The sequence below is a fragment of the Mustelus asterias genome, chromosome 5, assembly GCF_964213995.1.
Source record: "Mustelus asterias chromosome 5, sMusAst1.hap1.1, whole genome shotgun sequence".
NCBI lineage: Eukaryota > Metazoa > Chordata > Chondrichthyes > Carcharhiniformes > Triakidae > Mustelus > Mustelus asterias.
In genome coordinates, this window is record NC_135805.1 from 85,683,768 (window position 1) to 85,703,900 (window position 20,133).

Here is a 20,133-nt window from a genome sequence, read left to right on the forward strand (position 1 = left end):
ATACATGCAGTGTTGGATTTCTGTTCCATGTTTGTGGAACCCAACACTGATCAACAACAGAGTAATCTAATTAGAATATAGTGATGGTGTAGGAACACAGAAATTAGAAGCAGGAGTAGGCCATTTGGCCCTTTGAGCCTGCTCTGCAATTCATTTTGATCATGGCTGATCATTGAATCCAATATCTTCATCCCCCCTCCCTTCCCCCCATATCCCTTGATCCCTTTAGCCTCTAGAACTGTATCTAATTTCTTCTTGAAATCAGACAATGGTTTGGCTTCAACTACATTCTGTGATAGTGAATTCTACACATTCACCACCCTCTGGGTGAAGAAATTTCTCCTCACCTCAGTCCTAAAATGTTTATCCCTTATCCTCAAACTATGACCCCCTAGTTCTGTAAAGCATGGCAAATGACTACTGGTCCCATCAGAAGTAGGTGTCTCCATCTTATGTTACCCTCTCCTTCTCCTGTCACCTCAGCATCACATGTCATTCACAGTCAGACTGCCAACAACTCTACACTCTGGGTGGACTGATTGACTCTGCAGCTTCCTCAGGCTGCTCGCTGTTCCCAGTCGGACAAGGCTCCCGGAGGCAGATTCTTAAATGGACATTTCCGGAAACATCGTGCCCGATGTTCTGTTAAGAGCACATCTAGGTTGTTGACATGGAATTCAGTGCAATTCAAAGAAGAAAATTGAGCCTTGCATATCTAAACTGAATTTATATCGTTATACAGTAATTTAATTTGCAAGAAAACCATGGGCATTCTGTTCAGGACCACTCTTCACCACAGAAAACGGAGAAAGGTAGATTGCTTGAAATGACCTTAATTTTATTTATTTGAGTATTCCCCAGTAGAATCACAGCACAGATGATGTACAGCAATCTGGTACCTGACAGCTTTTCTGTTAGACATTTTCATACTAACACTATTAATTAAGAAGCAAGCTTTTGAAAATAAATTCTCAGTAAAGGTGCAAAATTCAAGATATGAGTTCTATTTTTGATTCTGGTATTAAGTTCTCTTTTCAGTAGCAGTATTCCAGTGACCTGTGTATTCAGATGTTCTATTGAAAGCAATCATTAGAAGTTTCCCCAGTACAGGTATAGTAACTAACAATGAGTGAAGTTTGCTGTGAACTTTATATCAAAAATGATATTGCAAGACATTTTGGGAAGGATACCACAATGTCTTGGCTGATAATATTACTGTGCTGCTGATAGTGCTTTGTGGAGGTCGGTTCAAATAATTAATTTAAAATTAATGTTTTTGTCAGTCATGCTGCAAAGTCTATTACTGTGAGCTACTTTGAAGAATTAATCAGCTATTTGCAGTGTAATTGCAGGGTGACATAGTGGTAATATCACTGGACTAGTAATCCAGAGACTCAGACTAATGGGATATGGGTTCTCTCACTATGGCTGGTGGAATTTAGATTCAATTAATAAAATTTGCAACTGAAATTTTCTAGTCTCAGTAATGGTGACCATGAAACTATCATTGATTGTTGTAAAAACCCATCTGGTTCACTGATGTCCCTTTAGGGAAGGAAATCATACGAACCAGGAGCAGCAGTAGGCAATTTAGCCCCTCGAGCCTGCTCTGCCATTTAATGTGTCGATTTAATACCAAGTCAGGCCTATATGTGACTCCAGATCCACAACAATGTGATTGACCCTTAACTGTCCTCTGAAATAACATAGCAAGCCATTCACTTTAAGAGTATTTGGAGATGGGGCCTTCCCAGCAACAGCCACATCCACATCTCATGAAAGGATAAAAAGAGCAAGTTCCTGCAATGTTCCTCCTGGTTCCGAAAAAATATTACAGGTCCAGTCTAACCTTGCTGTAGCTTCGCTCCCCCTCCAAGGATCTTCCCTACCCTTCTCCAAGCATCCCAGTCAGCCAGCGCTCCAAAGAACAGCAAGGAGCAGCTGGACTCTTGCTTGGCTAAGAGTGCATTTGTTGGGCTGGGTGGGGTCCTCAGAATTCTGGCACTCTCTTTGCTGCCAGATCAGGCTGGTGACCGGCTGCTGCACTGCACCAATCAACCATCACAATTTGACACCATTTGGATCCCTGGTAAACAAGAACTTGCAAACTGAAGGGCGACACGCTATCAACATCGAGTGAGATTCAAAATCAAATAAGATTCAAAATCAAATAAAGTGACAAACATTCGAGTCTAGAATTGGCAATGCTTCATATTATCTTGTGAAGATTGAATTGGCTTTGCTATTTTATCGCAGGCATTGAACTGTTTATTTTAAATGTAGGTCTGTTTAAATAGCAGACAAATTTCATAAGATACGGTCAGGTCCACCAACGTCGGACAATGAAAAAGCGGAGATAGAATTTCAGCATGGGGTTAGACGCCTCGATGGTAACTGAAAAGTGGTCCACCCAGAGGGGGAATAAAAAACAGTTCGGACTGGTATTCTTATTTTCCCCCATTTTTCTGCATTTTCCTTCTGGGCAGGATCTGGATGGTGATGCTGCTGTTGGAGCAGATGTCATTAAGCAGTCAGGTGGGTGCAAACAGGAATAGTTGTCCAACTGGTTGCTAACACGGAAACAGATAGTCATTGATGCCTCCAATTCACATTATAATGAAACAGCACATGCAACCACTTTAAGGATGGAAATGTGTAACTAGACACAGCCATGGAGATGGCAACATCTTGGTACCATCAGATATTCCATACTGACTCAGGTTATTGTTATGCCTTAGGGGGTTGACTGATACATACCACATTTGCCATGATCCTTTGCCCATCCACTTTCCCTCATGCCACCTCTCTCTTTGGATGCACCCATTCAATTAACCTTTGTCTAAGACCCTTAAAGCTTGATTGGCACAACGGTGCAACTCAAAGGGAGGAAGCTAGTAAGGTAGTTATTGGTTAGGAGCAGAGCATACCATCTGGGAGTGACAGTAACAGTGGTCCACTATTCAGCATTTTGTGAATACATATCACTAGAGTCAAAAATGTCTGTCTGCTTTTGTACAATGAAAATTTCAAAGAGAACATTTACAGAATGTTGGCAGCCCTTACCAGAAAGGTCTATCTTGCATTGACACCATCAGGAGAAAGGGTGTGACCATGTATGTCAAGCAGTGGAAGACAGTTTCCTTCTCCAAGCCTTCTGATAAGGTAGTAGTACACTGCTGATTGAAGATTGAGATGATCCTTGCAGCATTTCTTGTCCATCAATGATTGACTTTAAGGGGAGGTGGGGTCAATGATCAGATTCCATGATCAGATGGAGTTCATCAGGTCTTTGTAAGCATGTGTGCTGGGTTGCTGGGCAGTCATCCGCATGCGAGTGTTCCACAGGTCAAGATGCCAACTGTGCTCCAGAGAAGCATGTTTGTGTCCTCTTCCTGCTACATTCGAAGTTTTTTTCCCCAAGTGGTAGAGGCTCTAGTTTGTGATGGAATGGAGGTTTGTGCAGCATTACAAGTTGTAGACATGACCCACTTTTGAAACTGGACCCTGAAGGTGCATGGATGCTGTGGAAGTGAATTAAAAGAGTTCGTCTGCCACCATTGTGGCCTCAACCTGTGCAATGTGCATTAGCTGTAGTAATCTTAGCATGAACAATCATGTCTGTAGGTATTGCGTGTGAAGTCTAATTTCTTACTAGCATCCTCAGCATAATGGGTATGGTTTGAGTATGCACAGGGTGCTATATCTACTGGCTCATTAGCAGCCACTACCAGATATGTGAAGGGTCCAGGTTACGAAGGACTTCTTAAGGTGTGTTGAGACCTATTTTGAGGCCAAAGGTCATGAGATCATATTTTCAGCCATATTTATGTCAATGGCTTTAGTTCTGCGATGTTAGCTTTCTCCCTTGTTGGAGATGGACATTTCCCTGAGGAAGTGTGGCTTTCATGTTAAAGATTTATTATGTGGAATCTCCTCACCTGACACTGGCTGATGTTAGTTGTGAGCCTAGGTGAATCTATTCTGGGTTAGCAGGTTTCTGGCAAGAATCTCCTCCTGCAAGGAATCAGCCATGGGCCTTCCCCTTCCTTCCTCCTCTTGTGTGTCATGAGACTAGACGGGGACCTCCTCCTCCTGCTCATCATCTTCCTCATCATCATCCTCCTCAGATGATGTAACTATAGACCTAGTTTACACCCCATCTACTTGTAGCCCCTCTGCTTATTGGGGAATACTGTAGAGCTCCTTGTGAGTGATCAAGGCACCTGAAGCTCATTTGAGAATGTTCTATTGTCCTGCAGGTCAATACATGGTTGTTATTAAAGTGCCATTTGGGCTTTGTTTGCTGCTGCCTAAAGGGCGTCATCAGCCACCTTCTTAAGGGGTTTATCTTTTACCCCAGAAGCCAATCATGAACCAGTGTCAGTACTTAAAACAACTGAGTAAGTTGGGATTTCCTCAGGATGAATGAGTCATGGCCGCTTCTCGGGTACTATGTGCAGACATATAGACATGCTGGAAAGTTCTGATGTGTTCATATGGTGCCTGTACATCCAAGTTTAGAACTTGTGCCTGAAAAGTGTAAAGCTCACAAATCATATCTCAGATTCCTGGAGTACTATAATTGCACTTGACTGAAGGCAGCTGCACTTTTAAACAAGCAGTCATCTCAGTGAACCGCATGCGTCCAAAGTACAACAGGCCCCATATCCACCCCCACTGGTGAGGATGGTGGGTGGCGGGTTTGAGGGCATGACTTACAGAATTGGGGCTCCGGCACCATTTGGCTAATCCGCGACCCCTTTCAGTCATTGCAGAAATCCAGTTCAGTATCTCACTTTAGCTCAGAATCTAAAACAACTATAATTTGCTTGTTGATTGTTTTTTATTTGAAAGATTTAGTTAAAACTTTTCAAACTATCACGATGAGCTCTGGAATTGGATCTAATTATTTTGTGTTTGTGTAATTGCCAGAAATAATGAAGTTGCTAGTCTGCATCAATGAAGGTTGAGGTCACAAATTGGAAATGAGCATCTTTGCAATGCTGCTTTATAGCCTGGGATGCCTCTACACAAACACAAAATAATACTAAAAAGAATGTCCCATTAGCTGGGATGGCAATTAATAACCACATCCAGAGAGCTGTTCATTGTAGAAATGGCAAACGTTTACTGGGGCTGTTAGAATACAACAACAATTGGGAGTTATTGTAGGAGAAAACTGAAGGAAGTCACTTGAATATAAAATTCAAGTCTATCAGAGCCACACGGCAGTGAAAGAGAATTCTTCAGCTACATGTATCAACTTTAGATATACTACACAAAATGTCATCATCAGGCTCATAGAATAGAATCATAGAATCCCTACAGTGCAGAAGGAGGCCATTCGGCCCATCGAGTCTGCACCGACCACAATACCACCTAGGCCCTATTCCTGCATCCCCACATATTTACCCTGCTAATCCCCTGACACTAGGGTCAGTTTAGCATGACCAATCAACCTAACCCGCACATCTTTGGATTGTGGGAGGAAACTGTAGCACCTGGAGGAAACCCACGCAGACACGGGGAGAATGTGCAAACTCCACACAGACAGTGACCCAAAGCTGGAATTGAACCCGGGTCCCTGGCACTGTGAGGCAGCAGTGCTAACCACCGTGCTACCGTGCCACTTCAACTCAACAAAATAAGTGTCAGCCATCCACTATTTCATTCCTCAGGGCAAAACCTTAATGAAACAAGGTCGAACTGCCTGGTTTAAATTTCGAACAATGCTTAGCTGTTAACTGTCAGTCATATGGTACACTCGCCATAGCAATGTCTTCACCAATGAGAGTCTACTTGCCAACCAATCAGTACATTCTTCTCATACAGTATAAATTGTTGTTTTCCTCTAGTATGGATTGGTATCCTTGTGATGTGTCCTGATGAGTGCAAGACAAAAAAAGGTTCTACGTGTCTCTTTTTTTCAGCAATAATGCAATTTGGTGGCACTCAAAGCATGCAGAGATGTTATTGCTCTTCTGACTGGTGCCGCTTTATTTTGCTTCAATGTCGGTAGGGTTAGTATGGAGGCAGTGCTGGTGAGACTTTCTTATTTTGTGGAGTTGACTGGCTCCTGTCCTGATGACATTTCTTTACCATAAAAATCTTGCAAAAACTTTAATCATTGTCAGGGCTGACAGATGTTTAAATTACCTTATATTATTTAGGATATTTCAAATTATTCCGCTGGGGGAAATTTATTTTTAATCTCAAAGAACAAAGAAAATTACAGCACAGGAACAGACTCTTTGACCCTCCAAGCCTGCACCAACCATGCCACCCGACTTAACTAAAACCCTCTATCCTTCCGGGGACCATATCCCTCTATTCCCATCCTATTCATGTATTTGTCAAGATGCCCCTTAAAAGTCACTATCGTATCTGCTTTCACTACTTTCCCCGGCAACGGGTTCCAGGCACCCACCACCCTCGCCTCGTACATCTCCTTTAAACCTTGCTCCTCACACCTTAAACCTGTGCCCCTAGTAATTGACTCTTCCACCCTGGGAAAAGCTTCTGACTATCCACTCTGTCCATGCCTCCCATAATCTTGTAGACTTCTATCAGGTCTCCCCTCAACTTCCGTCATTCCAGTGAGAACAACCAAGTTTCTCCAACCTCTCCTCATAGCTGATGCCCTCCATACCAGGCTACATCCTGGTAAATCTTTTCTGTACCCTCTCCAAAAACTCCACAATCTTCTGGTAGTGTGGCAACCAGAATTGAACACTATATTCCAAGTGCGGCCTAAGGTTCTATAAAGCTGCCAATTTTTAAACTCAATGCCCCAGCCAATGAAGGCAAGCATGCCATATGCCTTCTTGACTACCTTCTCCACCTGCATTGCCACTTTCAGTGACTTGTGTACTTGTACACCCAGATCCCTTTGCCTATCAATACTCTTGGGTGTGGGACCTGGGTGTGCAAGTCCACAGATCCTTGAAGGTGACGTCACAGGTAGAGAAGGTGGTGAAGAAGGCATATGGCATGCTTGCCTTTATAGGACGGGGCATAGAGTATAAAAGTTGGGGTCTGATGTTGCAGATGTATAGAACGTTGGTTCGGCCGCATTTGGAATACTGCGTCCAGTTCTGGTCACCACACTACCAGAAGGACGTGGAGGCTTTGGAGAGAGTACAGAGGAGGTTTACCAGGATGTTGCCTGGTATGGAGGGGCTTAGTTATGAGGAGAGATTGGGTAAACTGGGGTTGTTCTCCCTGGAAAGACGGAGGATGAGGGGAGACTTAATAGAGGTGTATAAAATTATGAAAGGCATAGATATGGTGAACGGTGGGAAGCTTTTCCCCAGGTCGGTGGTGACGTTCATGAGGGGTCATAGGTTCAAGGTCATAGGTTCAAGATATAGGTAGGTCTAGAAGGTAGGGATGTGTTCGGCACAACTTGTGGGCCGAAGGGCCTGTTTGTGCTGTAGTTTTTCTATGTTCTATGAAGGGGGGGAGGTTTAACACAGATATCAGAAGGACATATTTTACACAGAGGGTGGTGGGGACCTGGAATGCGCTGCCAGGCCAGGTGGTGGAGGCGGACACATTGAGAACGTTTAAGACTCATCTAGACAGCCATATGAACGGAGTGGGAATGGAGGGATACAAAAGAATGGTCTAGTTTGGACCAGCGAGCAGCACGGGCTTGGAGGGCCGAAGGGCCTGTTCCTGTGCTGTATTGTTCTTTGTTCTTAAGGGTTCTGCCATTTACTGTATATTTCCTATTTGTATTAGACCTTCCAAAATGCATTACTCACATTTGTCCAGATTAAACTCCATCTGCCATCTCTCCGCCTAAGTACCCAACTGATCTATATCCTGCTGTATCCTCTGATGGTCCTCATCGCTATCTGCAAATCCACCAACCTTTGTGTCGTCCGTAAACTTACTAATCAATCCAGTTACATTTTCCTCCAAATCATTTATATATACTACAAACAGCAAAGGTCCCTGAGGAACGCCACTTGTCACAGCCCTCCATTCAGAAACGCACCCTTCCACTGCTACCCTCTGTCTTCTTTGACCGAGCCAGTTTTATATCCACCTTGCCAGCTCACCTCTGATCCCATGCGACTTCACCTTCTGCACCAGTCTGCCATGAGGGACCTTGTCAAAGGCCTTACTGAAGTCCATGTAGACAATGTCCACTGCCCTACCCTCATCAATCATCTTCGTCACTTCCTCGAAAAACTTGATCAAGTTAGTGAGACACGACCTCCCCTTCACAAAACCTCCTGTGATATTTTATGGTATACAAGTTATTGGTAACATAATTCATATGCAAAAAGTGAGAATTTTTTCCTGTTTCTTTCTCTACCTGTGATAAATTAAAAAATTGAAAACATGCTCTTTATTTTTGTATTTTTTGACTTTGCTACAAATAACACACAGAAAGAATTGTCCCCATTAAAATTGCAATTGCTTTCATTTATTTTCCTTTTTTTTCAGAATAATGCAATTCACTTTGTACCAATGGCACTGACTATGGGAATAAAACAGTCAGGAAATATATATGTATATATATATATATATATATAGAAACACATACACGTGAAAATATATTTTTTGTGCCTTATTCTCAACAATTGGCATTTACAACATATTTTAGGTGAGAATGTTATAAGAGCAAACATTTAAAAATTATTACATCTTTTGCTGCAACTTAGTGCTTATCGGGACTTCCAGAATCAAATTGAGTGCAGAGTTTTATTCAACTGTTTACAACATATTGGGATAGGTTTCCACTTTTCCAACTGTTTAAGAAAAGGTGTGCACAACTGGCCACCAATCCACTCCTTCCAGTATTCTGGCACTGTAAAAAACAACAGTCTTGTCTATGATCAGTGAAACAGGTCAATTAAGGCAAATTCAGACACTTTTCGCCCTAATATCAGTGCCGTGTCTTACTTCCGAATACCAATTGGGCAAGATACTCCAGTGCCACCCAATCCACAATAACCGCCTGGGTTCTTATCCAAGTATTGTTGATGGTAATCTTCAGCGAAGTAGAACACTTGATCCTCACGGATCTCTGTTGTAATTTGACCATACCCATTCCTGTTCAACTCCTGCAAAGATATGTAATGGTCAGAGCTTGTTAGAGCAATTTTGACATAGAAAATCACAAGAAACCATCTTTATAACTCATAGTTATTATCTCTGTTCACTTAGCCTCATATTTTAATGATTTCTCCAATATAAAACAGCAACAAGGAATGAGAACTGGATTAAGTTAAGTCAATTAAAATAAACTGAAGTGCTCGTAGGGAGATATATACTTGTTTGGAAATTAAGCATGTTAACCAATGCAAAAAAAGAGCAGACAACAGAGATGTCACAACTGCCAAAACAGGTTTGATGGACTTAATGGCCCCACCCGCCATGGGAATCGGAGCAGGTGAGGGGCAGAGCATAGGAAGATCCATTGACCTCGGGCAGGAGTTTACAGTTTCTGGAAGAGCAAGGCCGTAAAATCCCACCCAATTACTAATTCTGTTTCTTCATTCTTAAGAAATCATCCCCGTTATCAAGTCCACTCCTTTAAAAGACAACATATAATCTATCCCAGTCATTGCTCAACTTCACCCATTTAGTCTCGGTTGTAAATTTGCTCCACCAGTTAAGAACAAACTACAGACATTTATTAATGAACAAGAATTATTTACAGGTTGATGCAGATTCAATGCTTCCAGACCAGACATCTAACGGCTGGGACAATCCCAAATAAGTTGGAGTGAAGCCCCAACTCGGTTCCCAATTGTTTAGCCTGATTCATGTGATAATTTCAGGAGATTGTTCCCTGAAGGGGCCAGATACCACAGTCTCCTAAAGCAATACAGCAAAACCATTTTCTTTGATCTCCAAAGTTTATCAAGTGAAACTCCAGAATATTCATGCACCTCATTATTAAACTTGAGCTTAAAAACCCCTCAGATCAGAGCAATGGAGGAACCATCAAGTTTCATGTAGCATTTGATCAGCTCACATTACACTTAATCCGATAATGCCGAGTCTGGTTCTTAACCCAAATATCTAATCAGGAACTTTTTGAAAACATTTACTACCACAGTATTAGTTATTTTTGCTGAGACTCTGTTCAAACTATCAGGCACACTCATTAATTTTGAACCTGCAAAGTTCCTAACTGCTGAGATTACAAACAAAAAAATAGTAAGCATATTTCAATAAATTACTTGTTGCTTTCATCCTGTCCTTTTATTTCTGTCATATAAAGCGGTTTCTTCAATCTGATCGAACTAATTCTGACAATGTTATGCTTAACATATCAACCAATCCTTTTCTTTCAGATATTGATGGATTTGATGTGAATTTTCACTATTTCCTCGATTTCGTCTCACTCCGAGTCTTCACAGACCCTGTGGGGCAGCGGAGAAAGTCAGATGTGGCCTGACCTGGATGTGGGGAATCGCGATGTACAATAAACTCGCACCTCTTTGTTGTGATGCAGACCGCTATAGTTAAGAAAGCCCAACAACGCCTCCACTTAGAAGGCTAAAGAAATTCGGCATGTCTACTATGACTCTCATCAATTTTTACAAATGCACCATAGAAAGCATCCTTTCCAGAGGCATCAGAGCTTGATATGGTTCCTGCTCTGATCAAGACAACAAGAAACTACAAATGGTTATGAACGTAGCCCAGTACATCATGCAAACCAGCCTCCCATCCATTGTCTCGGTCTCCACTTCCGGCTACCTCGGAAAAGCAGCCAGCATAATTAAGGACCCCATGCACCCCAGACATGATCTCTTCCATCAGGAAAAAGATACAAAAGTCTGAGAACACGAACCAACAGATTCAAGAACAGCTTCTTCCCTGCTGGCATCAGACATTGAATGATCCTAACATATATTAAGCTGATCGTCCTCCTCACCCTATCAGTAACTGCAACACTATACTTTGCACCTTCTCCTTTCCTTCTCCCCTATGTACTCTATGAATGGTATGTTTTGTCTGTGTAGTGCAAGAAACAATACTTCTCACTGTATCCCAATACATATAACAATAAATCAATTCAATTCAACTCAAGACAGCACACAAATGTTTCGCTGCCTGCTCATTTCCATGATTTCAATATTCAGCTAGTGTTAAGCATGCTAATGAGTGGCTGCAAGCATCTCATACTCACAGCCTGGCTCACATTCTAGCAGCGCGTGTACTGTAGAGGGTGGCACAAATGTGGAATCAGCAGGTGATCAGTTACCAGGCACAAATGGACAGGATGCAGAAGACCATGAAAAATTGAGAGACGCTCTTTGAAGAGCACTGCAGGGCTCCTCCAGAACAGTCCAGATAGTGGACTTGCTTTTTAAAACACCACAATGGTCGCTCAATGATATTCTTCGAGCACTATGGCTCTCATTATGTTCATGCTTCCCACTTGTGGTTGGGTTGCACACCAGAGTAATGAGCCAGGTGATCGTGGATAGCCCTGTCATCCAATTGCCACCTTCTACTTGACATGTTGCTTCAAACACTGAGGGAACAACAGACTGGCACAGAATGAAGATACCACGGATGTTCAGTGTGGATTCCTCCAGGGTCACTCAGTTACTGACCTCATTACAACCTTAGTCCAAACCTGGACAAAAGAGCTGAACTCCAGACGTGATGTGAAAGTGACTGCCCTTGACATCAAGACAGCATTTGTCGAGTGTAGCATCAAGGAGCCTGAGCACAGTGTCATACTTCATTTTACAATGCTCCTGTGAAGTTCCTAGGGATGTTTCATTATGTTAAGCACTACATAAACATAAGTTGTTGTTATGAAAGGGTCACAAGTAGTAATGTTGAAATTGTAAGAACAGAGGCCAAGACTGTGCTGCCATTTTAGCTGCCACTCATAATATTGACTATGTAGAACTTTCACGGGTCAAAGTATGAGAACGGCCTATGGAAGAATTTTACAAGGTTATACAAATGAAATTCCAAATGAGCTTTCACAGCTCTTTGCTCAAAGAATAGATTACAAACATCTTTTGTAGAACAGATCTATTCCACCAATTTGCTTTTCATGGGTGATAAAAACAGATTAGGTACTGGAAGGAAAAGAAATGACAAATAAATTCAATTAAAAATGACATCCAGATGACAAACTCTCCAAATGATATTCTTTGTAATAAGATGATAGGAAAATATATTTGCATTCAAGATGCATAAAAGCCAGTTTGAAATTTATTTTAGGTGTTGAACCAAGTTCTCAATTCATGTTACTGCCTTGTACTGGGTTTCAACCTGCTTTGCGACAAAGGAACAGAACAGCAATAGCTGCCATATATACTTCTCTTCTCCAACCCCACCACCCAGTCCCCTCCACTTTTCTGCTGTTTGGGTCAAATTGGCCTCACAACGACAGTGCAAAATGGAGGATGGTGAGAAAGGAAAGCAGATGCAGTGTAAAATGAGCAGCCACTTCACTAATCACCTGTTTTACACTGAGGCACGGGGCAGTTTCCTCAGCAGCAACCCATGTTGATAGCTTATATCAAAAACTGCAAATGCTGGAAATCAGAAATAAAAACAGAAAATGCTGGAAATACTCAGAAGGTCAGGCTGCAACTGTAGAGAGAGAAAGTGTTTACCTTCCATCATGTCAGGTTCTTGTCTCAGCTGCTTACGTTATAACTAATTATAACTTAGCCCTTTCTCAGCTGACGTCCAGGTTCTGCTGCAGGCAGACAGGCAGCCATCAAGGGTGGCGATTATGGTGACTTTACTTCCTTAAAGCTTAGGGACACAGAAGCCAATTGTAGCAATTTTGTACCAACTCCCACAATAGGAATTGATCTCAAGATCATCCCATGTACATAGCTCAGTACATCATGTAATTACTGAACCATTCAGGCAACAATTTTATCTTCCAAATAATTAATTACTAGTCCAACAACGGATTTTGAAAAGATTTGATGGCCCACTTGACAATTGCAAATTCAACACTAATTGTAACCAAAACTCTTTGTATGCAGTTGGATATACACTTACTGTAAATAAACTGACCAACAATTGTTTTAGTGGATACTTCACAGGAACAGGCAATAAAATCACAGACAGGCAAAACTCACGCAAGATGTTACCAGTACTACTGTTTCAAAAGGGATTATAAACTGCTGTGTTGGATTAAGTGAGTAAGGCGAGTACAAGTATTCAGACCTTTAGCAGAAAATGGAATTGAAAATGTGCTAATTAGGTAACAGTAAGCTTCATTACTATATCTGAAAATTGCCATTAAAGAGCAAGCAGTGATTCATTTGGATCAAACCTTTCAAACTCAGGAACCAAGAGCGAAGAAACCGGTCGGATGGAAACAAATTAGTCCCAACCTCATGATATAGTTCACAGTTACATTTAAATAAAGGATTTTATTTTTATATTCTTTCACGGAATGATCATTTACAGTTAAGAAGGAGACCATTCAGCCAATTGAGTCCATGCTGACTCCCAGAGGAGCAACCAAGTCAATCTTACTCTCCTGCTCGACCCCTGTAGACATGCCAGTTTATTTCCTTCAAGTGTCCATCCAATTTCCTTTTCAAATCTTGGGTTGTTTCTGCTTCCACCATCCTTATGGGCAGCGAGTTCCAGGTTACTACCACTCTTTGCATAAAGAAGTTCCTCCTCTCATTCCCCCTGCATCACTTGCCCAAATCTTAAATCTGTGTCCCATTATCTTGTACTATCAGCGAATGGGAAGAGATTTTCCCTCAGTTATCAAGCCGGTCAGATCTTGAATACCTCTATCAAATCTCTCCTCAATCTTCCGCAGCCTTTCCAAATGAATCTTGTAACTAAAACTCCCCATTGCCTGGAAACATTCTGGTAAATCTCATCTGCACCCCTCTCAAGGATCTTCACATTTGATCCTAAAATGTAGCAAGCAGAAATTAATGCAACACTCCAGCTGGGGCCTAAATACAGTTTTATAATTTTCCTGCTTTTGTATTTAATGCCTCTATTTATGAAGCCCAAGATCCCACATGCAAAATTCCAGGAGATTCAATCTGCCACTTGTCTGCCAATTCTGAGCCAACGTCTTGGTGATCACACTTGACTGATTGATTGGATTTTAAGCGTTCTTATAGTTAGCATTACGAACATAGGAAATAGGAGTTGATCATTCGGCCACTCAAACCTGCTCTGCCATTCACCATGGCTGATCTTATACTTCAGCGTAATTAACACACTATCCGTGGGTCCCTTGATATATCTTTGATATCGAGAAATGTAACTATCTCTGTCTTGAACATACTCAATGACTGGGTCTCCACAGCCCGCTAGAGGTGGAGAATTCCAAAGATTCACCACCACCTGAGTGAAGAAATTCCTCTTCATCTCAGTCTAAATGGCCCACCTCTAATTCTGAGACAGCGTCCTCTGGTTCTGTATCCGCCAACTAAGGGAACCATCCTTCCTACATCTACCCTCTAAATTCTAGAGAATACAGCCCTCAATTCCTCCATCGCTCTTCCTAGGACAATCCTGCTATCCCAGGAATCAGACTGATGAACCTTTATTGCGCTCCTTCAATAACAAGTATATCCGTCCTTGGATATGGAGCCCAAAATAGCACACAATACTCCAGGTGCCGTCTCACCAAGGCTCTATACAACTGCAACAAGACTTCTTTACTCCTGTACTCAAGTCCTCTTTCAATAAAGACGAACATACCATTTGCCTTTCTAATTACTTATTGCACCTGAGTGCTAACTTTAAGTGACTTTTGAACAAGGACACCCAGGTCACTTTGGACATCAATACTTCCTAATCACTCATCATTTAATAAATGCTCTACATTTCAGTTTTTCTCACCAAAGTGGATAACTTCATGTGTTTCCACATTATATTACATCAGCCATATCCTTGCCCACTCACTTAGCCTGTTTAAATCCCCTTGAAGCGGCTTTACATCTTCCTCACAACTCTCACTCCCACTTACATTTTGTGTCATCAACACACTTATAAATATTAAATTTGGTCCCCATAACCAAATCACTGATATGGATTATGAATAGCTGGGGCCCAAGCACTGAGTCTTGCGTTAACCCAGTAGTCACAGCCTGCCAACCTGAGAATGACCTATTTATTCCTCTCATTTCTGACCATTAACCAATCCTCACTCCATGTCAATATATTACTCCCATACCATATACTATAATTTTGCTTACCAACCTCTTTTGTAGAACCTTACCAAAAGCCTTCTGATTATCCAAATACACCACATCCACTGGTTCTCCCTTATCTAGTCTGCTCGTTACCTCCTCAAGAACTCATAACAGATGTGTCAAACATGATTTCCCTTTCATTAATCCATGACTTTGCCCAATCTTATCATTATTTTCGAAGTGTCCAGTTATCACATCCTTTATAATAGATTCTCACACTTTTCCTCAGACTAAAGGGTCTGTAGTTTCCCTGGAGAAATTAATGGGGCTGAAAGTCCCATTACATCCCAGGATGTTGAAAGAGGCGGCTGTAGAGATTATAATCATTATAGTCCCAAGCTTTATAACAAGCTATCAACTTTGAGAATTAATTGAAAATATTAGGTCATGATCAACACAACATGGTTTTGACTACTCCATCTTCTCATTTTCTACTCTTAGATAACCAACCTCATTATAAAGAGTTTGTAGTTCCCCATTTTCTCTCTCCGGCCTTTCTTAAATAGTGGCGATACATTTGCTACCTTTCAATATGCACGAACCATTCTCAAATCTATAGAGTTTTGGAAGATAACCACCAATGCATCCACTACCTATACAGCCACCTCTTTCAACATCCTGGGTGAGAGTTCATCAGTTTCAACGGATTTATTCACTTTCAGTCCCATTAATTTCTCCAGTACTTTTTTCTTAACTAATACTAATTTATTTCACGTACTCAATCTCACTAGTCCCTTGAGCAAAAATTATAAATAATAATGCTTTTTGAAATAAAATACTCAAGTGATGTAAAACAATTAAGACAACGTGTAGAAAGTGGAATTCTAGGAACCATTATAGTCAGGCCTTATAACAAGCTATCAACTTGAAGAATTAATTTAAAATATTAGGTCATGACCAACGAGGCATGGTCTTGACTACTGCATCTTCTTATTTTCATGTAAAATTTTCTACTTTTAGAAAGCCAATCTCATGATAATGCGCAAAATGCTTTTCTTCATGATGAATGCAGAACCTATTTTTATTGGAAATGTTTTGAATTCTGAACCCTTTCACAATTTGTGTTTTGTTGGGTATTTCTTGTTTCTTTGCAAGCCAAAAAACAGGCACGACTATTCAGATAAATATTAACTCGAGATTCAAATTTGAATATTTGAAAATCAACAAAATCCGGCAGCTGGATGCACACCCACACTCTACTGCAAACAAAAACAGGTGCATGAGTATACCCATTAAATCACCATAAAGACAGGCACTTAGTGTGAAGCCGTGACCAATCAACACAAAAATAACAACATTGCATATCACCTACTTGTGCTGTTTTCTTTCCTTTCCATTTATCTGGATGTGAATTCAAAGCCGGATAATGACATTACCCCCAAACACAGGCATGCGTGCACACATTCTGTTGTCTCAGAATTGTCCAAACTTGGAAATTCTCTGAAACAAATGCAACATTCTCCAAAGTTAGAACAGCCTGAATTGTGGAATTGAATTTGTCACTTGTCCCGACAAGACATTCACTGATGAAGGAACTCTGACTTTAGCGTCAGTGGTGGCACTGTACTTTTCAAGGTTACTATGATTTCTATAATAAACTACATCTGTCAAGCATGCGCTCTTTTGGAAAATGCATTTAAGTAAAATTTCCATCTTTCAATCCTAAAATTAAGCAGTTTAGTGAAACAAAGCTTTTTGTTAGATTTTAGTCTGCCAATAGAAGTAGTAGACAAATAAATATTGCAACGCCAGAAAAAACATCATTTATTAAATATTTGTTAACAGCAATCCTTTCCTTCGAAGCAGGAACCTGAGAAGACATGGCTTTTGTCTACACAGTCATTGCGAAAGTCTTATCATTCAGGTTACACTAAGGCGGTGCTTCTCAAACATTTTTTGACTGTGATCCCGTTTTTAATACTTCACACCTGGTGTGACCACAGGGTGATAATTGGGGGTGGGAGGAAGGGGAGGTGGGTGGAGTTGTTGAGGGGTAGAGTTTAAAGCATCAGGGATACTGACACAAAAAACAACCATTTGCAGGCTCTGATGCTGCCAGTTTTTGGATCTCAGAGCTCATTGGATTAGACCTTGCCCACAGGCAAAAAAAGCTGTGTTCATTTAAAGGGGCCTTGCTGCCGACCAGGACAGTCTAATCTGAGTCTCCACTCCACAGCTTCCATTGCTGCCTCAGAGCTCACGACCCCAACTGACCATCCTGCTGTGGTTGGGGGGTGGTCATGATCCAGAGAGGAACCTCTGCACTATGGTCTGTTTATTTAAGATGTACGATTGAGCTGGTGTGTGACATTTTTATTAGGATGACAGAAATTGGAAAACAGAAGGCGGCAAAAACAATATTGATGCATGTCCTAGTTTCTCAATTAGAGTTAGCAACGTTAATCCCATTTCCCTGTATTCTATTATATTCTTCTTTTTCAACACTTACGTTTAGAGCTGCGTTATCATCTCTTTGCGATACCATTTGTGGTATTCTGTGCATATATATATATATGCAAAAAGTTCCTCTGAATTTATAATTCATCCTTCTGGTGATGAGCTGGTATCTATGCGCCCTTGTTACTGATTTTCCAAACATTTTCCAAAATTATCTCTGTTTAACTACTCAAAACTATTTATAATCTTTAAAAGTTTTATTGAATTCCTTCTTTATTTCGTGAAGGAAAAAAAAGTTTTGCTTTCTTTTCATGCCTGCACTTACATTTCCAGTATGAATTCAATCAATCTTCATTATGTCCTTTCCATGCTTCCAATATCCTTCTATAATGGAGTGCTGAGAATTCATGAAGTATTGAACTGTGGCATATCCAACATCTTGTACCAATTCAATACTACCTCCTCACTTTTATATTCAATGTCCCTATAGAAAGTTAAGAATTCTATTTGTTTTTTCATAGCCCTTTTCTCTGTATCTGGACCCCGACATCTCCCGTTGCCACACTTGCAAGATTCTTAACATTCAGGATACCTTGGGCCCGATTTTACCATTGCATTGCGCCCGTTTTCGGGCATGAAAACTTGGTAAAGTCGGGCGTGAGGCGAATAGCGCGATCCGCGCCCGTGCTGATTCCCCCTTTCCCAAGGGCCGAAAATGGCTCCGATTGGGACTGCACCCGCAATGGGCGCGAAGGCAATTTAAATGCATTGCATGCATTTAAATTGACTTAATGGGCTGGATGCCCAAACTTACCTGCATTTCCGCCTTTACCATCGCGTTCGCCCATCCAGATTTGGCGCGAAACAAGAATCTGTTTCGGGCGCTCCAGCTTCTGAAGAAGTAAGCTCAGAGCTTCCGGCGGCTCTCGAACTCAGATCAGTGGTGGTGGCGGGGGTGGGGGGGAAGCGGGCCAGATCGCTTTCTGTGCAGGGGGTGGGGCAGGAGGGGAGGAGGGAGGTGTGCCGCATGTACCTCTGGTAGGGGGGAGGGGGGGGGAAAAGAGTCCCGATCGTTCTCTGGTGGGGTGGGGGGGAGGAGGAGGGCCAGATAGATCTCTGGTGGGGAGCGTGGGAGGGGGAGGGAGGTTCGATCATTCTCTGGTGAGGGGGGGAGAGGAGGAGGGAGGCCAGATAGATCTCTGGTGGGGGGGGGGGGGGGGAGTGATGTGGGGGGACAGGGGGGTCCGCTGCCACTCTGTGGGTGATCGGTGGGGGGGGAAGTGGGGCAGGAGGTCACGAGCGGTCTGGGTAGCAAGTGGGTGGTGGGTGGATAAAGGGGACAGTTATGTTGTGGGAATGGGGCAATGTCTGTGGGGGCCATCGCTCCCGGGTCACTTTTTGCGGCCCAGGAGTGATGCGGCAGGGGAACATTTTTCAATTTTTTTTACTGCAGCAGGGTTTTGGGGGCGATAAGCCTCGCCCATAGGCTCCTGCAGCACGATTCAGAATCGCTGCTTTTTTTTCCAGGTTGAGTGCGTATGGGGGCGCTGGAGAACACGGTTTACAAGTCGGATCTAAATCAAGCCCAGATTCAGCACTTAGAGTCAAAATGGTAAAATCGGGCCCCTTATTAGCACTAAATGTCCTGGTGTACACACTTAGTAAAAGCAACTTGTTTTTCCTGCATGAGAATATTGTCAACAATAATATTGAATAAAGGAGAAAAGTAATTTGTGAAATTATACAAAGAAGCTCCATTGGGGATAACTAATAAAGCACTGGGGATAATTAGAAAGAGACAGAAACTTCAGTTCTGGAAAGAAAGAGCGATAAAAATGGGACTGAGTTAAATGCACATAAAAGAGAGATGCAAACTCCTTGGAAAATAAAAGAAAATAAGAGATTGGGAGGAATAAGCGAGTAAAGAGAGTAATAAAGCACATTTTAATTTGAAAAACTAAAAACTGTAAACTGCATTGACATATGGGACCTCAAAGTAATCTGTATATTCATTAAAACACATAATAGAAAATTATAGTGAAGGCTTCCAGTGTGTGAAAATGTGGGTAAGATTGTCGCTTTGAATTTTTCTGTTTGACATTCTATCAAAGTGTGTCTTAAGGTTTCACATTTTGTCACTAATATTTGAAAGGATATGATTAGTGATAGTATTTTATTATAAAATATAAACATAACCTTAAATTCAGTGATTTCTTGCTGTCTTTATTAAGCTTCTTCTCACTATAGTGATCAGATGCAAAGTTAATAATTGGGGCCAGACCTTTCTCACATTCCCCACCATCAATTTCAAGTTGAGAAACACTGGTGAAGAAGTCAGAAATATAAAACCAGAAATTGTGTATTGGAGCTAAATTTCTAATCAATTCTGTACAGAGAATAAAACTTAATCTAATAACGTATCTGGGCAAATAACACGTGATAGTTTCTGTCATGTAAACTGATAAAATGCCCAAGCTGTACTGAACCATGTCTGGGAAATGTGACATCACCTCATTGAAGTGGTTGACTAAGCAGATGCTACTGACAG

The 20,133-nt window shown here is 41.6% G+C and overlaps 1 protein-coding gene across 2 annotated transcripts in view; it reads right to left on the minus strand.

Moving 5' to 3' along the window:
- Nucleotides 1-8,406: 8,406 nt before the first annotated feature.
- msraa (methionine sulfoxide reductase Aa) overlaps nucleotides 8,407-20,133 on the minus strand; it is a 299,896-nt gene continuing 288,169 nt past the window's right edge. For both annotated transcript variants that reach the window (XM_078212951.1, XM_078212952.1), the window contains exon 6: nucleotides 8,407-9,077. In XM_078212951.1, the coding sequence (XP_078069077.1) occupies nucleotides 8,913-9,077 (165 nt within the window). In that variant the 3' untranslated portion in view covers nucleotides 8,407-8,912. The remainder of the gene's footprint in view (nucleotides 9,078-20,133) is intronic.